Source organism: Natator depressus, chromosome 13 (assembly GCF_965152275.1).
Source record: "Natator depressus isolate rNatDep1 chromosome 13, rNatDep2.hap1, whole genome shotgun sequence".
Lineage (NCBI taxonomy): Eukaryota > Metazoa > Chordata > Testudines > Cheloniidae > Natator > Natator depressus.
Genome location: NC_134246.1, coordinates 577,185 through 604,451, shown reverse-complemented (window position 1 = coordinate 604,451; position 27,267 = coordinate 577,185). Strand labels below are relative to the sequence as shown.

Below are 27,267 nucleotides of genomic sequence, written 5' to 3'. Positions count from 1 at the left end.
GCAGCTAGGGACAACACCTTTGCATTCTGCTGCCAGTGGGACAATTTGGCATTTGGTGTGTGCAAACAAATGTCACTTTCTAATAGCTGAAAATCTAATGCTCTGCTGACCACAGCCTCCTAATCCCATCCAGTCCCTCATCAAAATCCCACTGTCTCTGCCAGGAGCCTTTCTGCTCAGCCTGACAAACTCTTATACAGGGTCAAAGATGGAGAACATTTCCTGAGAGGATTTTGGTCCCTGTCATGCTGAGAGGATGAGTTACGCTCCCGATGTTGCTTTCTGCTGCCTAACAGGAAGTGAGAGAAGTAGGTGCAAAAAGATTTAACCAAGAGCTTAGTGAATCCATCTGTGATGACATCCATCAGTGTCACTCCTTGGCTGCAGGAGCAATATTTATAAATCAAGTTTCAAAACGGGCTACAAATTTGTACAAAGAAACAGATGGGCTGGTGGGTAGCAGTTTGTCACCACTGATATTTATATAGAGAAGGAGACAGAGTGCAAGAGGGGCCGAGCCCAGGAGAGAGAGACGGCAAGAAGGGGGAGAGAGAAACTGAAGGAGGCTTTAGCAAGGGAATGAGCAGGCCTGGAAGGGAACCAAAGGAGAGAGTGCTGGGGAAATTAGATTGTGTGTGTGTGGGGGGAGTGGTGGTGGGGGGGGTGAAGAGGGGGAATTGGACAGGAGCAAAGGAGGGGAGACAGAGTGAAAGACTGCAGTAATAATACGCCCACCAGCTGATTCCTGTTCTTATTCTCTAATAAGCCGTTGTTCAGCGACGCGTATGCCGGGGTCTCCAGCAGCCCTTGGAACAAGCCCTGCAATTAAAGCTTGTTTCCAACCAAGGCAGAGGTGTGCTGGGTGATGCTGGCTTTTACTCCTTGTTTAGTGAGATGCCACAAGGAAAGTTTCGGGGATCACTCAGCACGGAAGATTAATTTGCTCCTGCAGAGTGAGCCTCACCGTGCTCTCTGAGGAATCAGCAATCCCTTGCAGTATCAGAGCATAGAGTCTGGAGAAGGGGCCGTGTGCAAGCACATCCAGGGCTGCCTGAATTCCTGGGTTCCTCTTGATTTGAAGCCTGTTGGTGGAGAAGCCCAGAGCAGCATGAACATGGAGCACAAATGCCCACACACTGTCTGGGGTAAGAGGGTGGCTTTTGCCAAGCTCTGATCATCTGAAATGTTTATACTCATGAAAATGAGGTTGGAAAATCACTAATGCAGCACAGGGCCACGGCTGATGCTGGGAGCTACAGAGCAACCTCCCATCAGGGAATGCGCTTGGATAAGTGTAACCTGACTGGGTCAAACAGCCCTGGCTCCTGTGGGGGGAATCCTGCCTCTCAGACCCGTCAGAACATTTGGAAGACATTAATGAAGTAAAAGACACAGGTGGATATAATTTACTTGGAGTTCAAAAAGTTTTTGATAAGGTCCCTCATAAGAGGCTATGAAGGAAAATAACATAAGGCATGGGGCAAAATCTTGTGGAGGATTAAAACCTGGTTAGATGATAAAAAAACAGAGACTCCATAAATAGCTGCCCCAAGAGTGGAGAGAGGTTAATTGAGGGTCACCTTGGATCAGTAATTGGACCAGTTGTTATTTAACATACAGTGAAGAGACATTAGTTTCTCCACAGTTAATAGTGAAGCTTTTAATTGCAACCGGGATTTTGATACTCTGAACTAGGCCAAAACCAAACCAACCTGCCTGAAATGTCAGACAGGATTTTAGGAGGGGATAGAGTTCTTCTGGAAGGCAAATTGGATCAAATTATGGGGAGATGAAGGCTGCAAAAATGGAGGTGGCTTCGCTTTTTGAAAACCTCCTTTACCTTTTGTTTTGTCTCCCTCCAACATGGTGCCTTTGGCTAGTGGGCGACCTTCAGGGGGTAAATGGAAGGTAAATGTTTAGTAGAAGGGTTTTAAGATGCCCCCAGACACTTGGGTTCCTAGCTGAGCCAGCAATGTGGCAGGTATCCCTCAGATCCACCTACAATTCGCAGCTGGACTCTCAGAAATGTCAGTCAACCAATAGGAAACTTGATCTGATACCAGGCAGCACCCTCCACCACTCCAGAGTGCATCTCCCCAGGCATATACAGGGATGTGATGCTCATAGTGTTTAATGCCAAATCAACAGTAAATAAGACCATGACGATCAACAAGATCCCAGATCTGCTGAGACCAGGTCCAACAACATTACAGCCCTGCTGGCCCTGGCCCATCCCATCCCCACGCTACTCAGTGCACGAGAACCAGAAATGAACACTCAGAATGGCAGAAGGCAGGATGTGTATCCAGGGTTGTGAGTTCAATCCTTGAGGGGGCCATTTAGGGATGTGGGGCAAAAATTGGGGACTGGTCCTGCTTTGAGCAGGGGGTTGGACTAGATGACCTCCTGAGGTCCCTTCCAACCCTGATATTCTAGGATTCTATGATCTGAGTCCTGAGAAGGGCAGTGGAGGGTTAGCCAAATGGCAAGATTGAATAGGTGGCAAGGAGCATGAGTGCCAGAATTATTGGGCCTGCAGGAGAGAAGTGTTAGCAGGGACTGACAGAGAGATTCTGAATCATCAACTGACCAAGACCTCCGAAGAGACGCTCGCTGAGATGAAGTGACAGAGCAGCACAGTCAGACCCAATGGAAGAAAACGCTCCTCAGGGCATGGCTACACTGGAAACTTCCAAGCGCAGTTGCGGGAACGCTCCCGCGGCAGCGCTTTGAAGTGCGGGTGTGGTCGTGCGCGGGCGCCAGGATAGAGCTCTCCCAGCGCTCCTGGTAATCCACCTCCACGAGGGGATTAGCCCCGAGCGCTGGGAGTGCGGCTCCCAGTGCTCGGAGCCTGTCTACACTAGCGCTTTGAAGTGCTCAGACTTGCCGCACTCAGGGGGGTGATTTTTCACCACCTGATCCAGCAAGTTAGAGCGCTATAAAATGTAAGCGTAGACAAGCCCTTAGTGCATCACAGGGGGAGCGGGTGGAACCCAAGCCGCAGGAGGCCCCTTGAGTCAGTTACTCTGGCAGACTATTAACAGTGCTGGGAGGTTTGCAGGCTAAGACCAGGTTGACACTAGCTTTGCCAGTGTAGCTATTCTGATTCCCAGTGTGGACAGAGCTGCCCTTTTGCCCGTGTAGCCTATTCCAGCCCCCCGAGCGCAATAAGCTACACTGGTAAAAGCACAGTTTGCTAGTATAACTGCAAGAGGCTTTGCCAGCACCACTCTGTCGATCAGGGATCACATCTCTTCACACCCCAGCCAACAGAGCTAAGCCAGCAGAAGTTTGTAGTGTAGACCTGGCTGTAGACTAAGGCTTTGTCTACACTACACAGCTGTGTTGCTAAAAGTCGGGAAGTGTAAACACTGCTTGTCAGCACTTTTGCCAACAAAATACTTCCACCCTGTACGAGCTGGGTTCACCTTGTCGACAGGAGAGCCCTCCCGCCGACAACAGCCCTTTACACGGCCACTTGCTGAGGCAAGACTTTTGTCTTGGGGCGGGGGGGGGGGGGGCCTTTTTTAAGCACCCGTGAACGACAAAAGTTTTGTTGTGCAATTGGCAGTGTAGACAAAGCCTCAGTGTGAAAAGGCCTCCTGTTTCAGGGCACACCCTGACAAGCTGCAGGCAAAAGCAGGGTTTTTTCCTGCCAGCTCTGAACAATTGGCCAGGCATGTTGTGGTTGTTTCCACCTCCCCCTTGAAGCACTAACAGTAGTAGCCAGTGCCAGAGGTGCTATAAAAGACTGGACAGACCAGCAGAGTACTGTGAGCTAGTAACTCCTTACGCTCCAAAAAGCAGTAGACCGTATTTACACAAGCGAGCTTACAGCAGCACAGCTGTACCGCTGCAAGATCGCTCGTGTAGCCGCTCCATGCTGATGGGAGAGCGTCTCCTAATGACACAGCACTGTCCTCACCAGTGCTTCTGTCGGTGTCACACGTGTGGTTTCTCCTAGGGCTGCCGATTAATCGCAGTTAACTCATGTGATTAACTCAAAAAAATGAATCACGATTAATCGCAGTTTTAATCGCACTGTTAAACAGCAGTATACCAATTGAAATTTATTTAATATTTTGGATATTTTTTCTACATTTTCATATATACTGTATTCTGCGTTGTAATTGAAATAAAAATGTATATTATTTTTATTACAACTATTTGCACTGTAAAAATGATAAACAAAATAGTATTTTTCAATTCACCGCATACAAGTACTGTGGTGCAATCTCTTTGTCGTGAAAGTGCAATTTACAAATGTAGATTTTGTTACATAACTGCACTCAAAAACAAAACAATGTAAAACTTTAGAACCTGCAAGTCCACTCAGTCCTACTTCTTGTTCCACCAATCGCTAAGACAAACACATTTGTTTACATTTACAGGAGATAATGCTGCCTGCTTCTTATGTAGAATGTCACCAGAAAGTGAGAACAGGCATTCGCATGGCACTGTTGTAGCTGGCACTGAAAGGTATTTACGTGCCAGATATGCTAAACATTCGTATGCCCCTTCATGCTTCGCCACCATTCCAGAGGACATGCTTCCATGCTGATGATGTTTGTTAAAAAAGCAGTGTGTTAATTAAATTCGTGACTGAACTCCTTGGGGGAGAACTGTAGGTCCCCTGCTCTGTTTTGCCCGCATTCTGCCAGATAGTTCATGCAATAGCTGTCTCGGATGCTGACCCAGCACATACTGTTCGTTTTAAGAACACTTTCACAGCAGATTTGACAAAACCCGAAGAAGGTACCCATGTGAGATTTCTAAAGATAGCTACAGCACTCGACCCAAGGTTTAAGAATCTGAAGTGCCTTCCAAAATCTGACGGGGACGAGGTGTGGAGCATGCTTTCAGAAGTCTTAAGAGAGCAACACTCCAATGCGGAAACTACCGAACCCATACCACCAAAAAAGAAAATCCACCTTCTGCTGGTGGCATCTGACTCAGGTAATGAAAATGAACACGCGTCAGTCCGGACCGCTTTGGGTTGTTATCGAGCAGAGCCTGTCATCAGCATGGACGCATGTCCCCTGGAATGGTGGCTGAAGCATGAAGGGACATATGAATCTTTAACGCATCTGGTATGTAAATATCTTACAACACTGGCTACAAAAGGGCCATGCGAACGCCTGTTCTCACTTTCAGGTGACATTGTAAACAAGAACCAGGCAGCATTATCTCCTGCAAATGTAAACAAATTTGTTTGTCTGAGCGATTGTCTGAACAAGAAATAGGACTGAGTGGACTTGCAGGCTCTAAAATTCTACATTGTTTTATTTTTGAATGCAGGTTTTTTGGTTTTTTTTTTTTTTTTTTTTAAACATAATTCTACATTTGTAAGGTCAACTTTCATGATAAAAAGCTTGCACTGCAGTACTTGTATTACGTGAACTGAGAAATACTATTTCCTTTGTTTTTTTACAGTGCAAATACTTGTAATAAAAAATCAATACGAAGTGAGCACTGTACACTTTGTATTCTGTGTTGTAACTGAAATCAGTATATTTGAAAATGTAGAAAACATCCAAAAATATTTAAATAAATGGTATTCTATTATTGTTTTACAATGTGATTAATCACAATTAATTTTTTCAATCGCTTGACAGCCCTAGTTTTTTCACATCCCTGAGTGACATAAGTTATACCGACAAAAGTGCTAGAGTAGATACAGCCTAGACCCGGTGTGTGAGTGAAGCCCCCAGCCTCCCAGTGCATCTTTTCCAGGGGCATGGCCTGCTATTCTGCTCAGCGTGTCTCTGCTCTAGGTGGGGACTGCTTCACTGCGTGTGCGGGAAATCAAATATACATAATGGGAAGGCTGTGCCCCCTCTGCAGGACTGAGAAAGGAAAACAGGTCCCCCAATGTCAGAGCCACAGAGCACCTAACAGGAGAATCTGCTAGCTAGGGAGGAGCGAGGTGCAGCCTGCAGCAGCCAGACACAGAGGCTCGTGAAAGCTCCGGCTATTTGCCAGCCAAGAATTCTGGGACAGGCTCCTAAGAAGGGCCTGCGTGGCTCAGGCAGCTGCTCGAGAAGGGCTGGATCCGCATCTGTCGGAGATGAACGGTCTGGGGGGGTGGAACAGTCCGGGGGGCCTGCTGCATCACATAGCACTTCCCATGGTGACCAGCCTTTCCTGCTCCCCGTTCTTGGTACAGGCCCCAGGCCATGCAGCTGCCAACTGGAGAGGAAGGGAGAATAGGGCAGAAGAGAATTGACGAGGGGGAAGGAGGATGACTCACCCTGGATATCCAGCAGAGAAAAGTGGTGGTTGTTGGTGGCTTCTGGGGCCAGCGTGAAGTAGAAGCGATGGCCACTCTGAGGCTCGTCACGGTCCACGACACTTATTGTCTGAATTAGCTACAAGAGGAAACCAGAGGTCACAGCTGCTTCCCTGGGGTGGATGTAGAGGTCTCAGCCTGGGGGCTCCTCGCAGCACTGGGAATGGGCAGCGTCTCCCCCAGGAGAGATGGAAAACCTTTGCCAGTGCCATCAGATTCAGCTACTTCCACAACCCCTCCTCCAGGCACCTGCAGCTGGGCAGGAAGGGAATGGCTTTGCTCCCCCCGGGCACACAGCACCCTTCTCTTCCTGAAGGGTCAGCTCTCCTGGAAGGAGAGGCAGTTGCAGGTCCAGAAGCAGTGGCTACCAGAGTAGTTCTGAGAAGCAAATGGCCCCCCCCAGTCATACTCCAGCAGGGTGAACAGTCAGAGAACAGTGCCGACTCCTTAACCCCGAGGCAGGCCTCGCCATGGGCCTCACAGCTGCGTGCGCTTCAGGAGGAGGATTCTAGACCCTTCCCAGATACACAGACACCCAGTCAGGATGTGCCATGCCCGGTGCAGACATTTCAAACGCAAATACTGCACGTGGCACAATGCTGACTGGGAGCCGGGCGTTCTGATTACCTGGCCGGGCTTGGCATCTTCACATACCGCAGCCTCGTACGGCGTCGCCAGCTCGGGTGGGTTGTCGTTCACGTCCAGGATCCGGATACGCAGAGATGCTCTAGACACCTGAGAAAGATTGTCTGAAACAAAACAAACACACGACGACATCGGCGAGCGTCCTCAGCCAGCAGCAGGGAACTTATCCCATCTCTTTGTCGTCTGTCAGCAACCCCTGTGGTCAATGCAGGTGAATCCCCAGATGTGGAGAGACACGCCCTAAGTATTTATTCGATTTCTAACACAACCATCAACACACCTTCCAGCTGCCTGGCACACAGATTAGCTCAAGTGTGATGCAAACATTTCCCCCACAACTCAGCAGCGTCTGTACAGTGTCCCTCAGCAGCACCAGCCGAATTTCCATGTGTGAAACTCGGCTGCTGGGGACTGCAGCACTGCAGCCAACAAGGTGCCTCTCTCAGCAAGCACTAGCTTTTATGGTGCATGTGAATTCCAGTGGCAAGAACCTGCCACTGATCCCATGGTGAAGATCTCCCCCCGGCCAGCTTCCACAAGCTTCACTCTTGAGACTGACAAATATGGGCAGAGGGGATCTGTGAGACTAGACCATCAAGGGCTGAAGGCATCACCTCAGTGAAACTTCAATAAAGCTGAAATGAAAGTACAGTTGGAACGGGAGAGAGAGAGTAACAAATCAATACAAAAACAAACCCCGTTCTACGTGTCACATTCAGTCCCTTCCCTTCCTGCGGCTCCCCACTCCTTGGCCCGTGCCTGGACATTCTCTAGAATGCCAGGTCCTTGGGCCCAGGGCTCCTGTGTTCATTGCTGGTGAAGCATCCAGTTCACTTTGAGCTCTACAGGAAGGATGGGTTTGTAGATAATTGCTGGCATCTGGAATCTTCCCTGGGTGTGACCTGGCAGCCAGTGCAGAGCACCGGGCACAGGTAATGTGTCTGCAGGAGTGTGCCCTGCTCAAAAGGATGGGGGGGAGGGGAGGGGAAGAGGGGAAAGTGCACTTCCAGATGGTGTCCAGGGACTAAACCTAGCTCTCAGAGATAACCTCTGTCTCAGACCATGACCTCCATGACAGTTACGTCCCACTGGAACCAGAAAGCTGTTAATTGTTAACGCGAGGCTTGTGAGTGCAGAAGGTATGTCCTTTATGGGAGCCAGACTTGGACTATGGAACTCACTGCCACAAGAGATAAGAGTCTCACCAGGTCCGGAACTAAATGCAAAACTCAGCTTTGAGAGTCGGTTTTCCTGCAACAAGCTCTTCCCATAGATACACACACACATTATTAAAATCAATGCTGGTCAATCTAAACTAGTCAAGCTGTGCTCCCAACAGACTGGCAAGTGGGAGACAGAGAGAGGTTGCCAACATTAATTCTATTTTTAAATCTTTGGGAGGCCCCAGATGCAATGATGATGGGAGCTATGTACGTCCTGGATAGAGAGATTCTACGGCAGCCCAAGGGCCAGCACGCTGCTGTCATCTAGCACTGGGATTTGAGGCACTGATGGCTGGGGCAAAGTCTGAGAGAAGAGAATGGAAACTCCTGGCAGAGGCATTTCTCCCCACTACATTCTGTGAATCCTGGATCAGGCTGGGCAGAGCCTGGGGTGGCGAACCCCTTTGGCAATAGCTGAGCAGATGAACTCACTCACAGATTTCACCAGTTCTTCAGGCTTCTCCCCCTGCCAAAAAGCATCACACCTCTGCCTTATCTGGCTGGTATTTAAGCCAACTGGCTTTCATCCAGGGCCCTCTTTCAGGCTGGCGGTGGGGAAGGAGGGGGGGTGGAGAATTGGAGGAAACAGCACTGCCCAGCTCTAGGGAAAGGGACCCCCAGTGTGCAGCAGACACCGCAGCCCATAGCAGCTCACAGCTGTTCCAAGTGGTTGCAAATAAATGCTGAACCAAAGAGGGGCAGAAAAGGCCTTTCTACTCTTCACTCACTCAGCACTGGGGTCTCCAGGGCATGCCAGGTTGTGGGGGGGGGGGGGGGGAGGGGGGCGGCGCTCAGTCTCTCTCTCCCAGAGGCATCACTCTTCCTCTCAAGGAAAGAAGGGGAGTGTTATGTAAAAATTCTTCCAGAGCAACTAAACATTGGGGCAATTCCCATCTTACAAAGAGAAACCCAGATGCACAAGTGGGAAGATCTGTCAGTTCGGCTTCACTCGACCCTGGTCAGCGTCAGTCATTGCAAGAGCTGGTGCTCCAGCCCCTGAGGCTGTAATGCCCATGTCAGAACAGGGGTGTGTGGACAGGGAAAAGGGCTCAGCTTTATTTCAGGCTGGCGATAAGTCTCCAGGGGTTATTTGGTTCTGCCCCCTCAGGGACCTGCCCAGTGTCTGACCCTGGTGTGTTGAATACTGCGCGCAGATGTGGTCGCCCCATCTCCAAAAAGATATATTGGAATTGGAAAGGTTCAGAAAAGGGCAACAAAAATGATTACGGGTATGGAACAGCTTCCATACGAGGAGAGATTAATAAGACTGGGACTTTTCACCTTGGAAAAGAGACGACTAAGGGGGGATATGATTGAGGTCTATACAATCATGACTGGCGCAGAGAAAGTAAATAAGGAAGTGTTATTTACTCCTTCTCATAACACAAGAACCAGGGGTCACCAAATGAAATTAACAGGCAGCAGGTTTAAAACAAACAAAAGGAAGTTTTTTTCACACAACACACAGTCAGTCTGTGGAACTGTTTGCCAGAGGATGTTATGAAGGCCAAGACCATTACAGGGTTCAGAAAAGAACTAGAGTTCATGGAGGATAGGTCCATCAACGGCTATCAGCAAGGATGTGCAGGAATGGTGTCCCTAGTCTCTGTCTGCCGGAGGCTGGGAATGGGCGACAGGGGATGGGTTACTTGATGATTACTGGTTCTGTTCATTCCCTCTGAAGCACCTGGCATCGTCCACTATCAGAAGACAGGACACTTGGCTAGATGGACCTTTGGTCTGACCCAGTATGGCCGTTCTTATGTTGCTGCTCTGAGCCCCTCCCCAGCCAGGGTTGGCTGAGCTTGTGCAGCCATGCAGCACTCCTCGAATGCCACGTTGAACTCTTTCCAGCTGTGCCGCTGTGCCTCCAGAGCACGAGTGCCAACCCCAGGGCACTGCTAGGAAGCAGGGCACAGACTCCAAAACTGGCTGTGAGTTCTGCACATAGATTTCCCCAACCAATTACCAAGCGTACACTGCTCAGGGACTGTAACAGCCTAAACGTGGAGTCACAGGCAGCCCCTTGGGTTCTCCAGTCTTATCACTTAGGCAGCATACTTTTGTGATAGCTGGTTGCTTGCACCATGCATCACAGCAATATTCAGGTTGCTTTTAGCCCCAAAGGGCCAGTCACTTACCCCAGGTCAACTGCACACCACAAGCTCATAGCCAATCCTCTAATAAACTATACACAGATTTATTATATAGCAAAAGGAAATAGGAGTTATTTCCAAGGGTAAAGCAGGTCAACACACACACACAAATGAGTTACAACCTCATGTTTCCAAAGATAACAGAAGCTTCTATAATAAGCAGGCTCTAGATGTCCTTTAGGGCTAACCCAGGCTGAGCACTGGGGATCTCTTGCTAATGCCTTAGAAACCTTGTCTGCAGAGTCCAAGAAGCAATGAGATCCAGTTCCTCCCTGTCAGGGGTTTTTATTCCCTTCCCCCCTCTGTTTTGAGCTGCAAACTCAGCTGATGGGAGGAATTCATGTGCAAGACTCGTCTTCATGAGATGGGGGGCAGGGTGAGAGTAAACAGCAAACTCTCGAGTCCTCTCTAACGTTCCACTTCAGTCCATCTGGTGTTGCTGGGCCTTCCCTTTTGGACATGACATCTGTTGGAGACCAGGATTTCACACTGGTTCATGTCCCCTCCTGCCTGGAGAGTTACAGTTACAACGGCTCACAATGCAAATGCTCCAGTGAGATTAACGCAGGCAGCAACGCCCCAGCGTTCAATACAGTCTAAACACTGAACTCATTCTTATACTTCCAACCCCTATTTTAACATTACTAGCACCCAGGTGAGCTGGACTGACTCCACCCATGTATTTGTCAGGGTTCAGTTGAAACATGGGGACCTTGGCATGAGCTGGCACCTGGTCTGCCAGCATCATAAGCCGATCTCAGCTGGGTGTCCACCTGCTTCTGCTGAGACTATATATTCTAATATAACTGCGTTATCCATGGGTTTGTACAGCCTGAGCCAACCCTCTCATTCCATGATGAGCTGGGCAGTGGCAGAACTGGCCTGGCTCCCCTGGAGCCCAAACAGCAGCTCTGTGTCTTGCTGCACCACACAGCTCCTGCACTTACCTCTGCCTGATGAGCTGTGTGAGCTTCATGCACGTGGGATGTGCTAGCTTGTAGGCAGCTTGGAGCTCTGATTTGCTCCGGCTTGTTTCTGCCCCATGGCACGCACCTTAAAGGTACATTAATCCCTCTTTATAATATTATAAATCACTCTGGAGGGCCTACTGCCTTCCAAAGCGCCTCATATGCTTCCAGAAATGAAAAACCCTAATTCTCTGGCTCCTTTGTTCCCCCAGAAGTTATAACTCTGGAGAGGCCCAGCAAGGGAGGGAGCACTGCTTGTTGTTACAGCAGGAGCCTGCTGCCTGTTTGTTGATAAAATTAACTCTGGTCTGTGAGTCAGATGGAGTTGTACCCGGGGGAGAGAAGTATGAGCACAGCTCCATAATTATCTGAGAACCCAAACCCTCTCCCCAGAGCCCACCTTCGCTCCCCTCTCTGCTCTCCTGTTATCGCTTCCGCTCACCCAGACCTGCTGCTTTGGTGATTAGATGGGTGTTTTGGGGGGAAGGAGGCAGAAGTCGTGACTAAAAGCCTGGAACAACGTGTTATTTTTAAGAGCATGTTAGTGCAGCAAAATAAACTGCAACTGCTTTTAGGAAGAAAGGAAGCTAAAGGCAGCAGGGCAGGGAGGAAGCTGGGAGGTGGAAAATCTGAGGGGGTGGTAAAGAGGTGTGTCCGGTTCCAGCTGAAGGGGTAAATGAGCGAGCGAGCGAGAGGGGTTTGATTCCAGCAAGTGATATGGTAAGAGCGTTTTATCTCCTTCCCCAGCAGCCTGGCTCCTCTTGCAGAAAGATGGATAACCTTTCCCTGCAGTTTGATTCTAAAGTGAGGTGGCATTGCCCTGAAGGTGATATACAGAGAAGGAGATGAGAAAAGGCAGAAAGAAAGGATGAGAGGAGGAAGAGAAAGACTCAGATCTCTCCTTGTCTCCCTCCTAACCTTACCCTGACTCCCATCACCCATTCAGAGTGCAAACAATTAGTGGGCAATAGAGCATTCATTATCATGACTATTCTTAATGACTCTTATGTATTTCTACAGGGCTAGCGATACCATGTGCTTGGCACTGCACAGACATGTTTAAGAAAAAGACAGCTGTGCCCCCCAAGGAGCCAGATCTTAACTCAGGATATTTAAATCTTTCCAAACCAGTCAGAAGACAGCCTGTTTCCTACCGTGCCATCCTTATGGAACTAGCTTGCGGCCCTTTAGCTGAGGTTGCAATCAGCGTATGCTGATATTTAGAGTCAGAGAGAACAGCACGAACCCCTCCTATCATCACAGCATCAAAGTCAAGGAGTCTGAAGAAATATACTGTACGTGGATGGTGGAGGTATCCATGTGCTAAGATACATTTATTGAGCACCTGTGACGGTCTCACCTGCGCTTTGCCGGCCGACTTGTCTCCCCCAGAGCTACCAATAACATTCCACTCCTGTGAGCAGCTTCCAAGACATGCCATTAAAAAAAAAAAAATCACCTGCCACACAAAGGTCTCCTCCCCACCCACACCACACCCCACCTCCCAAAAAAATCACCCTAAATCACTGAAGCTTGAGGCCCATATTTATTCCAGGGTCTGATACCTCAAGAAACACTGGGGCTAGAAATGGGAGCATCATCTTTGGAGACCCTTCCATAGGACACATGGTATTTTTCTTTTCTTTTTGGCCCTGCTGGGCTATGTGCTGGGCCTTTGACTAGAACATTGTTGTGTATTTTTTAAAAAGCTGTTTAAGGGGTTACTAAAATGTATTCTTTACAAAACTCTCCTCTCCCTCTGAGGCACTGGGTTTTACAGGGGGAAGAATACAAAAAGCAGCCTCAAAAGATTTTTTAAAAACTCTCCTGATATGTGTTTTCTGTAATTTATGAGGTATAAGTAGAATCAACAATGGTCTGGGGTAGGTGGGATCAAGATGCATTGCAGTGCATGTGTAATGAACTGCAAGATTTACTCCTCCTAAGTACCCCAAACCTCACACGCCAGTGCCCAAAAGAGCTTTGTAGCACCCCTGAGTCCCACGTAGTGTCTCTATACGTGTGGAATGACACACACACAGAGACATGTGCAGACATGCCTACGAAGGCATAGCCACGTGCTAATGTGTATACAGCTGCATGCACAGACCCCTGGGCAGAAAAAAACACATTTTCATAATATTAGCCAGACTGTCAACCCGAGCAAGAGACGCAGAGAAGTATGACATCATCAAACAGAGCCTGCCAGGACTGAGGGGGCGGAACATGCCAAGGAAGAGTGTGATCAGTTTAAAGAGAGCATCATCTTTCACTGCTGCAACTCTACTCTGTATTCCAGCTCAGCTGACTGACATGCAAATTAGTTTAATTATTTCTTCTTCTAAAATAAATTATATTTTGCAGTGGCTGCAATATGTTGTGTCAGGCAAAATTACATTCAATATTTTTAAACTAATTGATGTCAGCCTTGAGAAAACCTGACTGACAGCAGCAAGGAAACTAGGCTGCTACCTAACCAGTTTCCGAAATTAAAATTAAACATGCCAGTTTTCTGCATTTCCTCCAGGAGTCTGAATGCCATTAATCTGAAAAGACTGAGGAAGGAGACTGAAAAACACACAGAGCAAGAGCGAGATGATGGAAACACAGCAGTGCAGTGAAGGAGCTGTGGACCTGTGATTGGCAGTTGCCTTCGCCAACCTGGGCAGAAGTATTTGCAGATCCATTTGAGCCCATCACAGTTCCAGCAGAAGTGCTCTGCAACAATATTTGCCTTCAGCAGAAGTGCACTGAAAGGAAAAACTAATCTCTAATTCCTTCCCTGCCCCAGATAAATCTTTAGAAACCCAGGATAGGCAGGATATTACTTTGCTCTGTGCACTTTTAACATGGGTTGCAGTCTTCCATGGCCCCATTGAGATACAATGCTCCTGCAATGGAAAAGTCCTGGCTGGAACATACATTAAACAGGGACTGTCTGTCACACTGACTGAGGCACATGGAACCCAGTTCTAAGGCGTGGGCCCAATTCCTCCAGCACAACGGTGCTGAATTCTGAGGCACATTCTGACATTTCTTCTTAGCTTCAAATAAATTCCAAAATAAAGAGTTTTTTCAATGATGAAAATAACCCAATCAGAGCAGTTTTCCTGGTGTTATTTATTTAGATACTAAATTCTAATTATTCCATGCTGTCCCTGGTTTTCAGTGTGCAGCAGATTCCTGTACTGACGGTGAGTAACTCTGCAGGCTGTTGTTGACGGAAGCTGGAAGTTTTGGAAGCAGAGGCTTTTGGCAGTGATGAGAAGATGCATCTCCTCTTTTCTTATCTGCTGGCAGGAGAGGAAGTGATATGAGGTTTTTTGTTGATGTGGCTTCAACTCTTAGTTCTACAACCCAGAGATCCTGGACAGCAACAAGCTGCCCCACAGGACCTACCACATCCAGCAGCGGTGGATAAACGTGCTAGTTGGACTTTTCTAATTAAAATGAATCATAGAATCATAGAATATCAGGGTTGGAAGGGACCTCAGGAGGTCATCTAGTCCAACCCCCTGCTCAAAGCAGGACCAATCCCCAATCAAATCAAAATGATCCCCACTAATAATATTTTTTACACCAAAACCGCCACGATTAGGCTTCGGATTCAACCCGCCAATGAACTGAATTATTTCATATTCGCACTGCTAAGGGAACTTGAGGAACCGCTCTGCTTGGCGCTGGTCAGATCTCAGCTGGAGTACTGCGTCCAGTTTTGGTCACCGCTGTTTTCAAAAGCTGTAGACAAACTGGAAAGGATCCAGAGGTGAGCGACAAAGATGATCAATGGGATGGAATGCCAGTCACAGGAGCAAAGGCTGAAGGACCTGGGTATGTTTAGTTTGGAAAAGAGGAGAGCAAGGGGGGGGACAGGATAGTGGTCTTCAACAGACAGAAGACCACAGATTCTGAAGTGTGTTTCCGAGGGAATGCCACTACATGACCGATGGTCACTTGGTTGCCAAAGAGCTTCAGTGGCGTGAGAGGACTGCCAGTAATGGACATGGACTCAGTGTACAGCCAGGCCACCTTAAGGATCGAGCTAGAGTTTCATGCAGGCAGCGCCGAGTCTGCAAGGAGGCTACGTCCCTGTGGGATTTGCCATTTTCCAGATGATGAATGGTGTTTTAGAATCCTTTGCAAAGTCTGTACATGTCACTATCACATGCCCCATACGAGGAATTCTGTGCACCAGAAGGTTCACACCCTTGGTGGAATTCTGGGGAACGTGCAAGAGCTGTTGGGGAGGCTTGGGGCAGACAGCATTAGTTTCAGGGCAGAGGCAACTGGTTGCAGGGTCCTGACCGCCAAGAGGGGTGTCAGTACCTGGAGATGTGCTGAGAGGCCCAGAGCTTGGAACAGTGTCTAAACTCTGCCCGCCCCAGCAAAGTAGGAGCTTGTGGGATTTAGCAGTCGGATCCCTCTGAGCAGTCTAGTGAGTGTCCAATGGGGGAAGCTCAGCTTGATCTGTGATAACTTCCACCTGAAAACTTAGGCATTGGTAGTTACAGTCAGGTCATGCTCTGAACGTTTCTCTGCAACCGTTTGTCCTTGTTCTTTTAAAGGAAGTTCCGCTCCTGCGACACATCTCTGGAGACGCAGATTCTGCAGCCAATTCTGTCACCCCTGAATCTCAGGAAACACTGGGCCTATCATCATGCTGAGTAGACTGGACGATCGAATATGTCTTTTCTGCAACAATGCTGAAATGGTGACATCACTATCATTTCCATAGCAACTGATTTTGAAATAAACCCAGGATTATTGTGTCACCGCAGAAGCCAGATACACAAGGGAGCAACTCTTGTTCCACCCCTAATCTCAGTGGATTAGAAAGAGCAAAATGACATACCGTAGAATATTGGGGTTGAATATTTGGCCTGCCAGCGTGTGCAGAAGAGGGGTGCTAGAACAAGTGAGTGCATACCCATTTTTCACAAGTGCAGACATGAGTGCGACTGCCTGACTGTGCAGGCAAATGGCTGCTTGCACATTCACATCCGCAGGTACAAGCAAATGCACGTGTACTAAACATGGGCACCTAAAATCAGAGCCTGGAGCTGAAAACATGGCTCCTGAGTGAGTGGAAGCAGCATGTAAGACCAAGTAATGTATAAACGGCTCTTACCTCCCCTGAGTCCTGCCCTAGCTCAGCGGCATGAGAGTAATTAAATTGCATCCAAACACAATGCTCTGATTAAAGCCAGTCTCCAGCAGAAAGATTTATCATCTCAATTACCAGCAGTGGACACAGCAGTCAAGTCCTCCTCATTTTACATGAGCAGAGAGGAAAGCAGGAAGAGAATCACAAATATTAGCCTAAGGAAGGTAAACAGCTTGTGTGTGAAATGAAGATTTATCTCAGCAAACACTCAGCCAGATTTGCTGAACAATCCCCAGGTTTGCTGGTTGGCTGCGCAGTTACCAGGGCCCAAATATTCTGCCCGTTGCCAACTGGCACAGACAGGCCACCCTGGAACAGGGGCTTTTTGCTTGTTTCTGGAAGAGGGAATCTGACCCTATTGTCTTCACCTCAAATAGCCCACATTCACAGCCACACTTGGAGAGTTATGGGTGTGGCCTTAGGCCCTGTCCCTGTTTTTCCTGCTATTCCCCTGATGTGAATGTACGGTTGGTGAAGAACTGTAAATGAGGTGTGGCCCCAGCCACACAGAGTGCTCAGGGAATCTCACAGGTGAACATGTATGGTGGTTCATTTATAGTGCCTCAAAGTCCCAGTCAGGATCAGGACCCCATATCAATGCATGGAGAGTTCCTGCCTCAAGTTACTCGCACTCTAAACAGACAAGCCAGACAAGGGGTCAGGGTTAGGGAGCTGGCTGGGAGAGGGGTGGGGGGAAGGGAAGAGGGCCGCTGGCAAACATCACATTAGTGCCCTGCATTTAGTCTTTAATTGATCATCGGCTGGTGGTAATGGTGGGTGTTTGAGCTAAGAGCAGGAAATGGGGAAGGGGAAAAAGGGAGTGTAGGGAGACAGGTACAGGTCAAACAGACTGTCAGCAGACATGGTTTCAGAGTAGCAGCCGTGTTAGTCTGTATTCGCAAAAAGAAAAGGAGTACTTGTGGCACCTTAGAGACTAACAAATTTGTTTGCTCAGGGTGTCGGAGGAGCCACCACTACCCATGGCTCCTGAGTGGAATGGGGATGGGGAGTTGTGACGAAGTGGGACTGTTCTTAATGTTTTATCTGAATAGTGTGGGGGTGCCTCAGTTTCCCCTAGGCAGTTCTTAAGTATCTAGGTGGTGGGATAAGGGTGCATGATCGTTGCAGAGCCCTAGAGGGCAGGTGTGTCCAGGGGTCTGGACACAGAGAATGGCCAACACCCTGTTTCCTGGCAACTGATGGCCTGGGCCCTTCCCCCCTGCAAGGTGAGAGCTAAAGGGTTGGAGAACAAAGGAATCCGGTGACCTCCTGGCCCGGGAAAGGGATAAAGCCCAGAGGAGGAGGGGCTGGATGGGGAGTCAGTTGGGGACGAGGAGTGAAGTGCGGACGTGGTTGTCTGGCTCACTGCCCCCCAAAATGGACCCAGCTGAGGGGTCCTGTTCTCTGCACTTACAAGCTCTGTGTTAGACCATGTTCTTGTCATCTAATAAACCCTCTGTTTTACTGGCTGGCTGAGAGTCCCGTCTGACTGCAAAGTTGGGGGGCAGGACCCTCTGGCTTCCCCAGGACCCCACCTGGGCGGACTCGCTGTGGGAAGCGCACGGAGGGGCAGAGGAGGCTGAATGCTCCGAGGTCAGACCCAGGAAGGGGGAAGCCATTTGAGCTGTGTGTCCTGCAGACAGGCTGCTCCCAGAAAGGAGACTTCACCAGAGTCCTGACTGGCTTCGCAGGGAGCAGTTCCAGAGCATCGCCCGGGGACTCCGTGACAGGAGACCCTTAGTTCCCTGGGTTGAGTGACTAGCATGGGGAGCTATGGACCTGACCCAGGGCAGGAGAAGGAGCTGTATGGATTTGTCTCCTCTTTTTGGAAGTCTTGTGATGTGTTTAGTACAAGGCAATTGCCTATGAAAAATGGGGAAATACTCTGCCACCTGTTTGTACTGAGCCCCAGCGCCGGGCGGCCACGGCCCCCTCCCCGCAGCGCCAAGCCCCAGTGCCGGGCGGCCACGGCCCCCTCCCCGCAGCGCCAAGCCCCAGCGCCGGGCGGCCACGGCCCCCTCCCTGCAGCGCCAAGCCCCAGCGCCGGGCGGCCACGGCCCCCTCCCTGCAGCGCCAAGCCCCAGCACTGCTCTGGGTTCAGCCTGACATCTGTTATAAGGCCGCATGCTGAAATCCCTTCTGTCACTTTGAAGGCCTTACCTTTACAACTGCCCTTTCCACCAGAGAATTCAGACATAAATTGTACTTTAAATTCAATATCGGCCATTAATATTTCATGATTACAAACCGTTAAGGGTAATGTCACTGGCAGGAACGTCTGGACAGTTAAAATGGATGAGTCAGAACTTACTGATGGGGAGAAGTCAGAATACTAAAGAATCTCCCCAGCTTTTGAAGTAATCCAGTCTGACAGGCCTCCCTGCTGGAGGGGACCTGCAGCATTTACTGACTTGTTCTGAAATCCTAGCGGCTGTGTATAAATATTTTCCTTCTGATTCTTGTCACCTCATGTTTGCTGTAAAAGCTGAGTTGTTCTGCACCGCCAGCATCCTCTGTGCTGGCCACCGCCACCACAGCTTCATTTCCGTGCCCTCAGGAGGCGTGTGCCCCTGCTTTGGTAACAATCTGAACCAGCTGAATGCATTAAAGGTGTCTAGACACACAGTGGTGCAGGGCCGGGAAGACCAGCCTGGGCCTAGCCAGTGCTCACCACAAGGCCACAGCGATGCAGCTTTCCCAGGAACATACAGCTCACAACAGCCAGTGGAAATAAAACCTCACTGTAACTAGAGCCAAACCCCTAGGTTCAGATGTCCCGGGACCATGAGGCTGTTCCAATCTGGGTCCAGTCTTTGTAGCTCTGGACCCCTCTCATTGGAATGGCTGAAGCAGAGGTGGGGGTGGAAACAACCCAAGTGACACATGCTCCAGGCTGCACACTGAGTCCCCCTGTGTCCAGGCATCTCAGCACCGGAGCCAGGAAGGCAGGGCAAGGACAGGATTAGCGCTAAGTGAAGTCCTGGCCCTGCGTCAGACCCATCAATGCGTCACCATGCGGCTTGGCGAGCGTGTGCACATCTTCCTGGACAAAAAACAACCCACAAAGACATCCCCAAGATGTCCCCTAAGCAAGACCTAGGCAAACTCCCCTGCACAGAGGCAGATCTAGGTAGGTGCCCCTACCTGTACGCACTGAGTGCACAGAGGAAAAATCCTTTACCAAGACCTCTCTCTCATTTCAAAGGCACCCAGCGGATTGGACTGGAGCCTGGTGCTAACTGTGAGGGTGGAAAGTGGGGCATGACTGGGTCTGTGCCTGGCCTGGCGATGCTGGTGCCTGTTACCATTCTGAGACATTAGACAAGTGAGCGGAAGGGTTTGAAGACTGTGTTCGTGTTCTCTGTATTCCCCACTGTTCTGCTTCCTCTTGAAGCCTCTATCGTTCTCGATGTTTGTGTGGAAGGGAACAAGAATGTGGAGGGAACCCAAGCCCTCTCACTGGAGTCAAAAGGGTCAGATCCATTGTCTTACAGGGAACAACCTGCTTAGCTCCACACAATGAGACAAGGGCCTGAACATGCATTACAGAGAGTGGCAGGGCGCTGAGGATAATCTTGCCACCTTCCTACTCAGCAGCAGAACACCTGTCGTTTATCAAAGCTCTTTTTGCTATTATTTATTTTCTTTTCATTCCCCATGAGGAGTTTGTTCAAAGCTTCTGCAAGCCAGGACCAAGAGTTTGTTCTTTTCTGTCTTTAACTGAAGTAAAAAAGATGAACAGAACTTCTGCTGGGAAATTATTTTGCCTGAGTCCGGGCTTTGGCTGCTCAGCAATGCGCCAGGCAGTCGTTCCATGTCACTGTGTTTGGGCAGAAGTGCCGCTATCAGAAAAATCCTCACAGACAAACGAACATGAAACCTGCACGTCTGCGAATGCGTTTCCTCCTCGCTCTCCCCAGCCGGATGAGAGAGGGCTCCTCAGCAACTGCAAATGAAGGCTGGGAGGGCATCACTGCCCTACAGAAAGGAAAGGCTATCACATGAGGATTTGTTAGTCTCTAAGTTGCCACAAGGACTCCTCATTCTTTTTGCTGATACAGACTAACACGGCTACCACTCCGAAACCTGTCACATGAGGACTGTATGTCAAGGTTCCAAAAGAAGCTTATTGAAAGAGAGGACAATGGAGTATGGCGAACAGGCAGGCTCCATCTCCTGTCACAGGCCCTTCCTGTTAGCCCCCCAGGTCACCGCTACCGTCTGGCCATCAGCTCAGAATTCCCAGGCAGACTGAGTTCTCAGGCACAAGCTCCCTTTTCCACAGTAGCCTTTAGGGAACGCAGTAGCTCCCTATCTCACAGCTACTTGGTTCTGCAAACCTCTGCCCTTTAGGTGTCTCTGTTTCTTTCCCTTCTTCCGCTCAATCTGTCAATCCCCGCCCTGCATCTGGCTCTCACCAATTCATTTGTATTCACACATAAGGCAGGTGCTCCCTTTCTACCTGCCGTAGTGCTGAATATTTATTTCACCAAAAAAACGCCTTTCACTTAGAAGAACAGCATGTGCTGGCCCTCTTGGGGAGAAGCAGGAGAGGAACGTCAAGGGGAACGTTCAGAAATCCACTCTGTCAGCTATTGGCTCTTCCCTACTTTGTCTGCAGCCCTCCCAGCCCCGGTGAGGGGGCTCAAAGATTCACCAGAAGCAGAAGCTAATGTGACTGCTTGGGCTTTTGTTTTCTCGTTGTCTTCTTGAAGTTTAGAAGAGCACTTTTATAACATCATTTTCATCCTTCTGGGAAACTGCATAGAATGGAAAGGGCAGAACCAGGCAAACAGTAGGAAAGGGAATTAGCAGAGTGCAGGAAACATGGGCAGAAACAAGCGAAAAACCATCAGTAACAACCCCCCACAGGCCCCTTTAGAAAGATAAAAGCAAATCTAGTGGTGTCTTCAAACTTCCAAGTCCTTGAAGTTTGTCCATCGTCCACCCATCCATCTACCCACGTACTTAGATGTCCCACATTATTTGGCACTTCCCAAGTATTTACAAAACAGAAATTACAACGAGAACTTCTCTTGCTTCCTTCCCAGCCCACAGGAGAGAGAGCCCGATCAGTTAATAGGTTTCTTTATACATGTGAGTAGGGGGTACGGTGGTCTGTGTGTGCAGAAATTATTGAGGGAAAAACAGTCACGGAGCTGAGCTTTGCATTTAGTGAAGCTTTTCTGCTGCTCTGGAGCTGGAGACAAGCGCTCTCCCTGTGAGCAAGGCCAGCCCAGCCTCGGGAAGGGCAATTCTCTGAGCTCATTGAAGCTGCCTTAGCCTCCTTGCTGCTTATTCCCTGTGTTTAATGAAGTCTTTGGAATCACCAAGGCTCTCACCCAGTGGTGTTAGGCAGAGAAATAACCTTGATGAAGCACAGACAGCACGGCGGCTGCATCACCGCAGCTGAGAGCAGGTGCCGGCGACAGCACAGAGAGCTGGGCTGAGACAGAGCAGAGACAGCCTGCACAATTGTCTGGAGAAAAGGAAGAAGAGTGCAAGTGATGGGCCTTTCTGTCCATCTGTTGTATTTCATCTGTCAATCTGTCTGTCACTGTCATGGCCCTTTCTAGACACAATGCCCCAAATCTATTTGTTTTTATAAAATCACTGTTTGATGTAACACAGGACAAGCTGCTTCTGCTACTGGCCCGACGCCTGTGCAAGGCGTGTGTGTGTGTGAATGGGAGGTAGGAGGCGTCCCTCAGAAAATACCTCACGGTGCAGGTGCCGGGGCCGGAGGGAATTTTAAGTTACTGCAGAGTCCCCACAATATAATTTCCTGCCCCGTGGGCGACTGCGAGCGCTGCACATGTCTGAGGAGAGAGGCAGAGGCGCCAGGACCCAGGCAGCGAATCCAGAAACAGGTTGGCATCTGAACTGAGGAGGAAACACGCTATCTAAACATGGGCTCTTGGGAGCCCCAGAGGTGTCTCATCAGGGGTGAAAGCAGCAAATGAGCAGTGTAGGGATGGCTGGTGGAGCTGCTGGGTAGATAACATGGGTTTTGATGAGTGTTCATCAAAGGTACCATCCGACCACAGCTCCCCTTCTCAACACGTGAGACAGGAGGAGTATTTTTAGATTGTCTGGGGAGATGTTAGATTCCCCTTCCTGCATCTTCTCTTACATCACCACTATTTAATGCCTGCTTCCTTGAGGCTGGTCACTTCTGCGCCAGTGAGTGAGACCCACCCCTCTCCAGAACCCTCCTCCTCACCTGCTTCCATTGCCAGGACCGTGATGTTGTGCCACCCTGCCGTCTCCCGATCCAGGACTTTGCCTGTCACAATGGCGCCTGTGTTTGCATCAATGTCAAAGATCCTCTCCAGGTCAGTGTTGCGATCGATGGCGTATCTGAGCACAAAGCAGGAGAGAGCCATGAGTGACTGGGGAGGGGCTAGCAAGGCCTGTACTGACTCCCAGACAGGTTGGGTTAGGCCCTATTACAATCACTTCCACTGTGACACTAACCTGTTCTCTGTCTGGCCCCTATCTCCAGGGACATAGGTGGCCCCATCACTATCTGACTGGAGGCCTTAGAGTTAAGGTGAGGGTATACTGGGGAAGCTTGTACCAAGAGTGCAAACTCCTTCCTTGGGAGAAGCAGGGACTATGGACAAGGGGAAACGTCTGTTCTGATTGTAATGCATCAGCTCAGCACATTCATAGAATAGTAGAAATGCAGGACTGGGAAGGACCTCAATAGGTCACCAAGTCCAGTCCCCTGGCTATGGAGAAAGGACTAAATATTATCTAGACCACCCCTGACGGGTTTGTCTAACCTGCTCTTAAACACCTACAGTGACGGAGATTCCACAACCTCCCTGGGCAATTTGTTCCAGCACTTAACCACCCTGACAGTTAGGAAGTTTTTCCTAATGTCCAACCTAAACCGCCCCTACTGCAATATAAGCCCATTGCTTCTTGTCCTGCCCTCAGTGGATAAGGAGAACAATTTATCACCCTCCTCTTTATAACAATCTTCGAGGTACTTGAAGACTGTTATCATGTCCCCCCCCTCAGTCGTCTCTTCTCCAGACTAAACAAACCCAATTTTTTCACTCTTCCCTCATAGGTCATGTTTTCTAGACCTTTAATCATTTTTGTTGCTCTCCTCTGGACTTTCTCCAATTTGTCCACATCTTTCCTGAAGTGTGGTGCCCAGAACTGGACACAATACTCCAGCTGAGGCCTTATCAGTGTGGAGTAGAGCAGAAGAATTACTTCTCGTGTCTCGCTTACAACACTCCTGCTAATACAGCTCAGAATGATGTTCACTTTTTTTGCAACAGTGTTACAAATTTTTATATTTCTAACTCATATCCAGTTTGTGATCCACTATAACCCCCAGATCCTTTTCTGCAGTACTCCTTCCTAGGCAGTCCTTTCCCATTCTGTATTTGTGCAACTGATTGTTCCTTCCCAAATGGAGTACTTTCCTTTTGTCCTTATTGAATTTCATCCTATTTATTTCAGACCATTCCTCCAGGTTGTCAAGATCATTTTGAATTCTAATCCTGCCCTCCAACGTGCTTGTGACCCCTCCCAGCTTGGTGTCACCCACACTCTACACCATTAGTCAAATCACTTATAAAGATACTGACTTGAACCGGACCCAGGACAGATCCGTGTGGGACACCACTCGATATGCCCTTCCAGTTTGATTGTGAACAATTGATAACTACCCTCTGAGTATGTTTTTCCAACCAGTTGTGTACCCACCTTATAGTAGCTCCATCTAGGCCAGGGGTCTCAAGCAGCCCGTGGAGTTATTTCCTGTGGCCTGCCATAGGCGCCGACTCCACCGGCAGCCAAGCTCCCCTTACCCCCTGCCCCCCGTCCCCTACCTCCCAGTGCTTCCTGCCACCAAACAGCTGTTTGGCTGCGCGTAGGACTTTCCAGGAGGAAGGGGGGAGGAGGGGGGACGCAGCGTGCTGGGGGGGGGGGGAGTTGGGGCAGGGACTTTGGGAAAAGGTTTGGAATGGGGATGGGGAAGGGGTGGGAAGAGGCAGGGCAGGGGCGGGGCCTCATCGACTAGATGAGCAGTCTGAGGTATGAAGTTCAGCATGTATGATTCTTTGCTGTGAGTAGTTGGGAAGAATGTTTGTTAAAAGTGACAAAGTATTTCGTACGAATATTTACTTTAAAATGTTCCTGCCATTACAACTATGTTGATAGACTGTTAGTGTAGATCATCATCAGTGTTACTGACCACATAAGGAATAGTTACAAGTGTTTATATTTTATTAAAACCCCTCTTCACATTACAGTTTTTAAAAAGTTAATATGTTGACTTTTAATATCATACTATATTACTCTTCATTTTTTTCATTTTTGACTATACTTTTGTATCGTTGTATGAAAAGGTTTGAGTGATGCGGCCTTCGGGCCAATGTACTAGTCCTCATGTGGCCCTCGTGGTGATTTGAGTTTGAGATCCCTGATCTAGGCTGTATTTCCCTAGTTGGTTTCTGAAAAGGCCACGAGACAGTAACAAAAGCCTTACTAAAGTCAAGATATATGACATCTACTGCTGCCCTCCTCCCCCATCCACAAGGCTCGTTACCCTATCAAAGAAAGATATTAGGTTAGTTTGACATGATTTGTTCTTGACAAATCCATGTGGACTGTTACTTATCACCTTATTTTCTTCTAGGTGCTTTCAAACATTGATTATTTGCTCCATTATCTTTCTTGGTACTGAAGTTAAGCTGTCTGGTCTATAATCCCCTGGGTTGTCCTTATTCCCTTTTTTATAGCTAGGTACTATAACTGCCCTTTTCCAGTCCTCTGGTATCTCTCCCCTCCTCCACGAGTTCGCAAAGATAATCGCTAATGGCTCAGAGATCTATTCAGATTCAAGGCAATAACGGAGCCATGAATAACTCCCAGACCAGCACAACGGGACAGGAATGGGGCATCCCCCGGTTAGCAGTTCTCACCACTCGGGAACCTCTCTTTGGCTGCACCCGTCTACGTCAGGGTTACTGGAGGTCCGGAGCATGGTGCAGTAGCAGAGCTGTGTGGGGATGGGAGCCAAGGACAGCAACAGTGTAAATATAAGTGCAGTCATAAAAATTAAAGGTGGCAAGGTCCAATTTGATCCCAGACCATGCATCCCTGAGGTCTACAAGCAAAGACCACAACCACCATGAATGGTGCTAATGCAAACACCTAAGCAGACAGACAAACAGCAGATTGTCCCTTGACATTCCCTGTATTTTCCTACTTTGTGCTATCTAGTTTTAAATAACTCAAATGAAAACTCCTCTGGTTTCCTGCAGGTGTCTATCCCACCATTTCACAGGCTGCTGTCTGTCAGGAAGGGTTTTTACTGTTCAGTCTAACTTTCCCTTTTATTTCCGTCTTCTTCTGTTTCTGAGAGTCTCATCCCCTGACACGGCCCCAGTCAACCTTGCTCTGGTTCTGTAGGTAGGTGGGTCGACCCCTTTGTGTTTCACCTGCACAGCTAGCTCCTGAACAAAGCCTTCCAGCACCCTGAGCGCTCCGTTGTCCCGTGAATCTTTTACAGGGACCTTCACGGAGCACAAGGTAGGGGAGCAGCAGGATGGGGTAGGGTTGGGATCCCGCCTCTTCCCAAATTCCTCCCTTTCCCCGTAAGCGGCCAAAGGGGCTGGGGAAGGAAGAGGCTGCTGAGGCAAAAGCACTGTCCTATCAGAGGCAGGCTGCGCCTCATGCCTGCTGAGCAGCTCCGTGCAAGCGAGAGGAAAGAGCAGCCGAGCAGCGCGGCTGCATCTGGGACCCGGCGGGGCTGGCGCCAGTGCCATGAAGCAGCCCAGTGCCATGTACCTGATGGTTACAAAAAGCAAGAGAGACGGTATCACAGACACAGCTGCTCCAAAGGCCAAAAGGGACCCACAAACCGTCTCCTCACCAAGCAAGCTGCAGAGAGCCACTCCCCAAAACTCTCCCAGCTGGGAGCTTCCCGCACAGGCCACTTCCACAGGGCAGGAGCCAGCACAGAGCCACGGTCAAACCACACAGCGTAGAGGACAGCACCCACAAGCAGGGCTCCCCCGCCAGGCAGAGTCCCGCTGCAACTATTCAGCGTGTCAGGGAGGGGCACCTCCTGCCAGCCTATCCCCCGAGCTAGGTGCCCCCTGCCCAGAGCCTCAGCACAATACAAAATAGGACCATTCAAACAGGAATCCTTCTAATTTCCCTACCACCTTCCATCCGAGCAGCCTCGTGTGCTTTAACAAACGGGGAGTTTAGCCTCACAACCCCCTTCTACGCCCCCCAGACAATAGAGAAACAGCAGGTACGGTTATCCCCATTCTTCACAGGGGTTACATGTCCTGCCCCAGGTCACAAAGTCAAGTCTGTGGTTGAGCAGGGGGAGAATCCAGCCCTCCACTTTAACCACAACATCATGACTGGGATCTATGCCCCCAGTGCCCCAGCACAGTACAATATTTCCAGTAACCATACACTCGCAACCAAGCATGTTAGCATTAAATCACAGCACAACTGGACTGCAAGCTCTTCGCAGGCAGGGGCTGGTTCTGCAGTGCCCAGCACAGCACAGCCCCATCTGATTGAGCTCTCAGAGCACAGACACAACACAAATAATAAACTACAATAACACCATGATAAGAATTAGAAGTCCAGGAGGCCAGCAAATCATCGGCAATACGATATAATTGTATTGTCTACAGCGTCTTTCATACGCAAGGCATCCCAAAGCCTTTTACAGAATTAAATAATCCAAGACAACAAAAAGTAAAATGGGATAAATTACCGAAAGGAGGGTGGTGAATAAATTAAAGCGTGCAGGCCAATGACAGAGGGAGAG

The 27,267-nt window shown here is 49.2% G+C and overlaps 1 protein-coding gene across 8 annotated transcripts in view; it reads right to left on the bottom strand.

Annotated features, from left to right (window-relative positions):
• The window catches only part of CDH22 (cadherin 22), a 201,429-nt gene that overhangs the window by 17,229 nt on the left and 156,933 nt on the right, over nucleotides 1-27,267 (bottom strand). For 7 of the 8 annotated variants that reach the window (XM_074969688.1, XM_074969690.1, XM_074969685.1 and 4 more), the window contains 3 exons: nucleotides 22,669-22,805; nucleotides 6,917-7,038; nucleotides 6,251-6,368 (listed from right to left, as the gene is read on the bottom strand). In XM_074969688.1, coding sequence (XP_074825789.1) covers nucleotides 6,251-6,368; nucleotides 6,917-7,038; nucleotides 22,669-22,805 — 377 coding nt within the window. The remainder of the gene's footprint in view (nucleotides 1-6,250; nucleotides 6,369-6,916; nucleotides 7,039-22,668; nucleotides 22,806-27,267) is intronic. The other variant, XM_074969687.1, reaches the window with a different exon arrangement.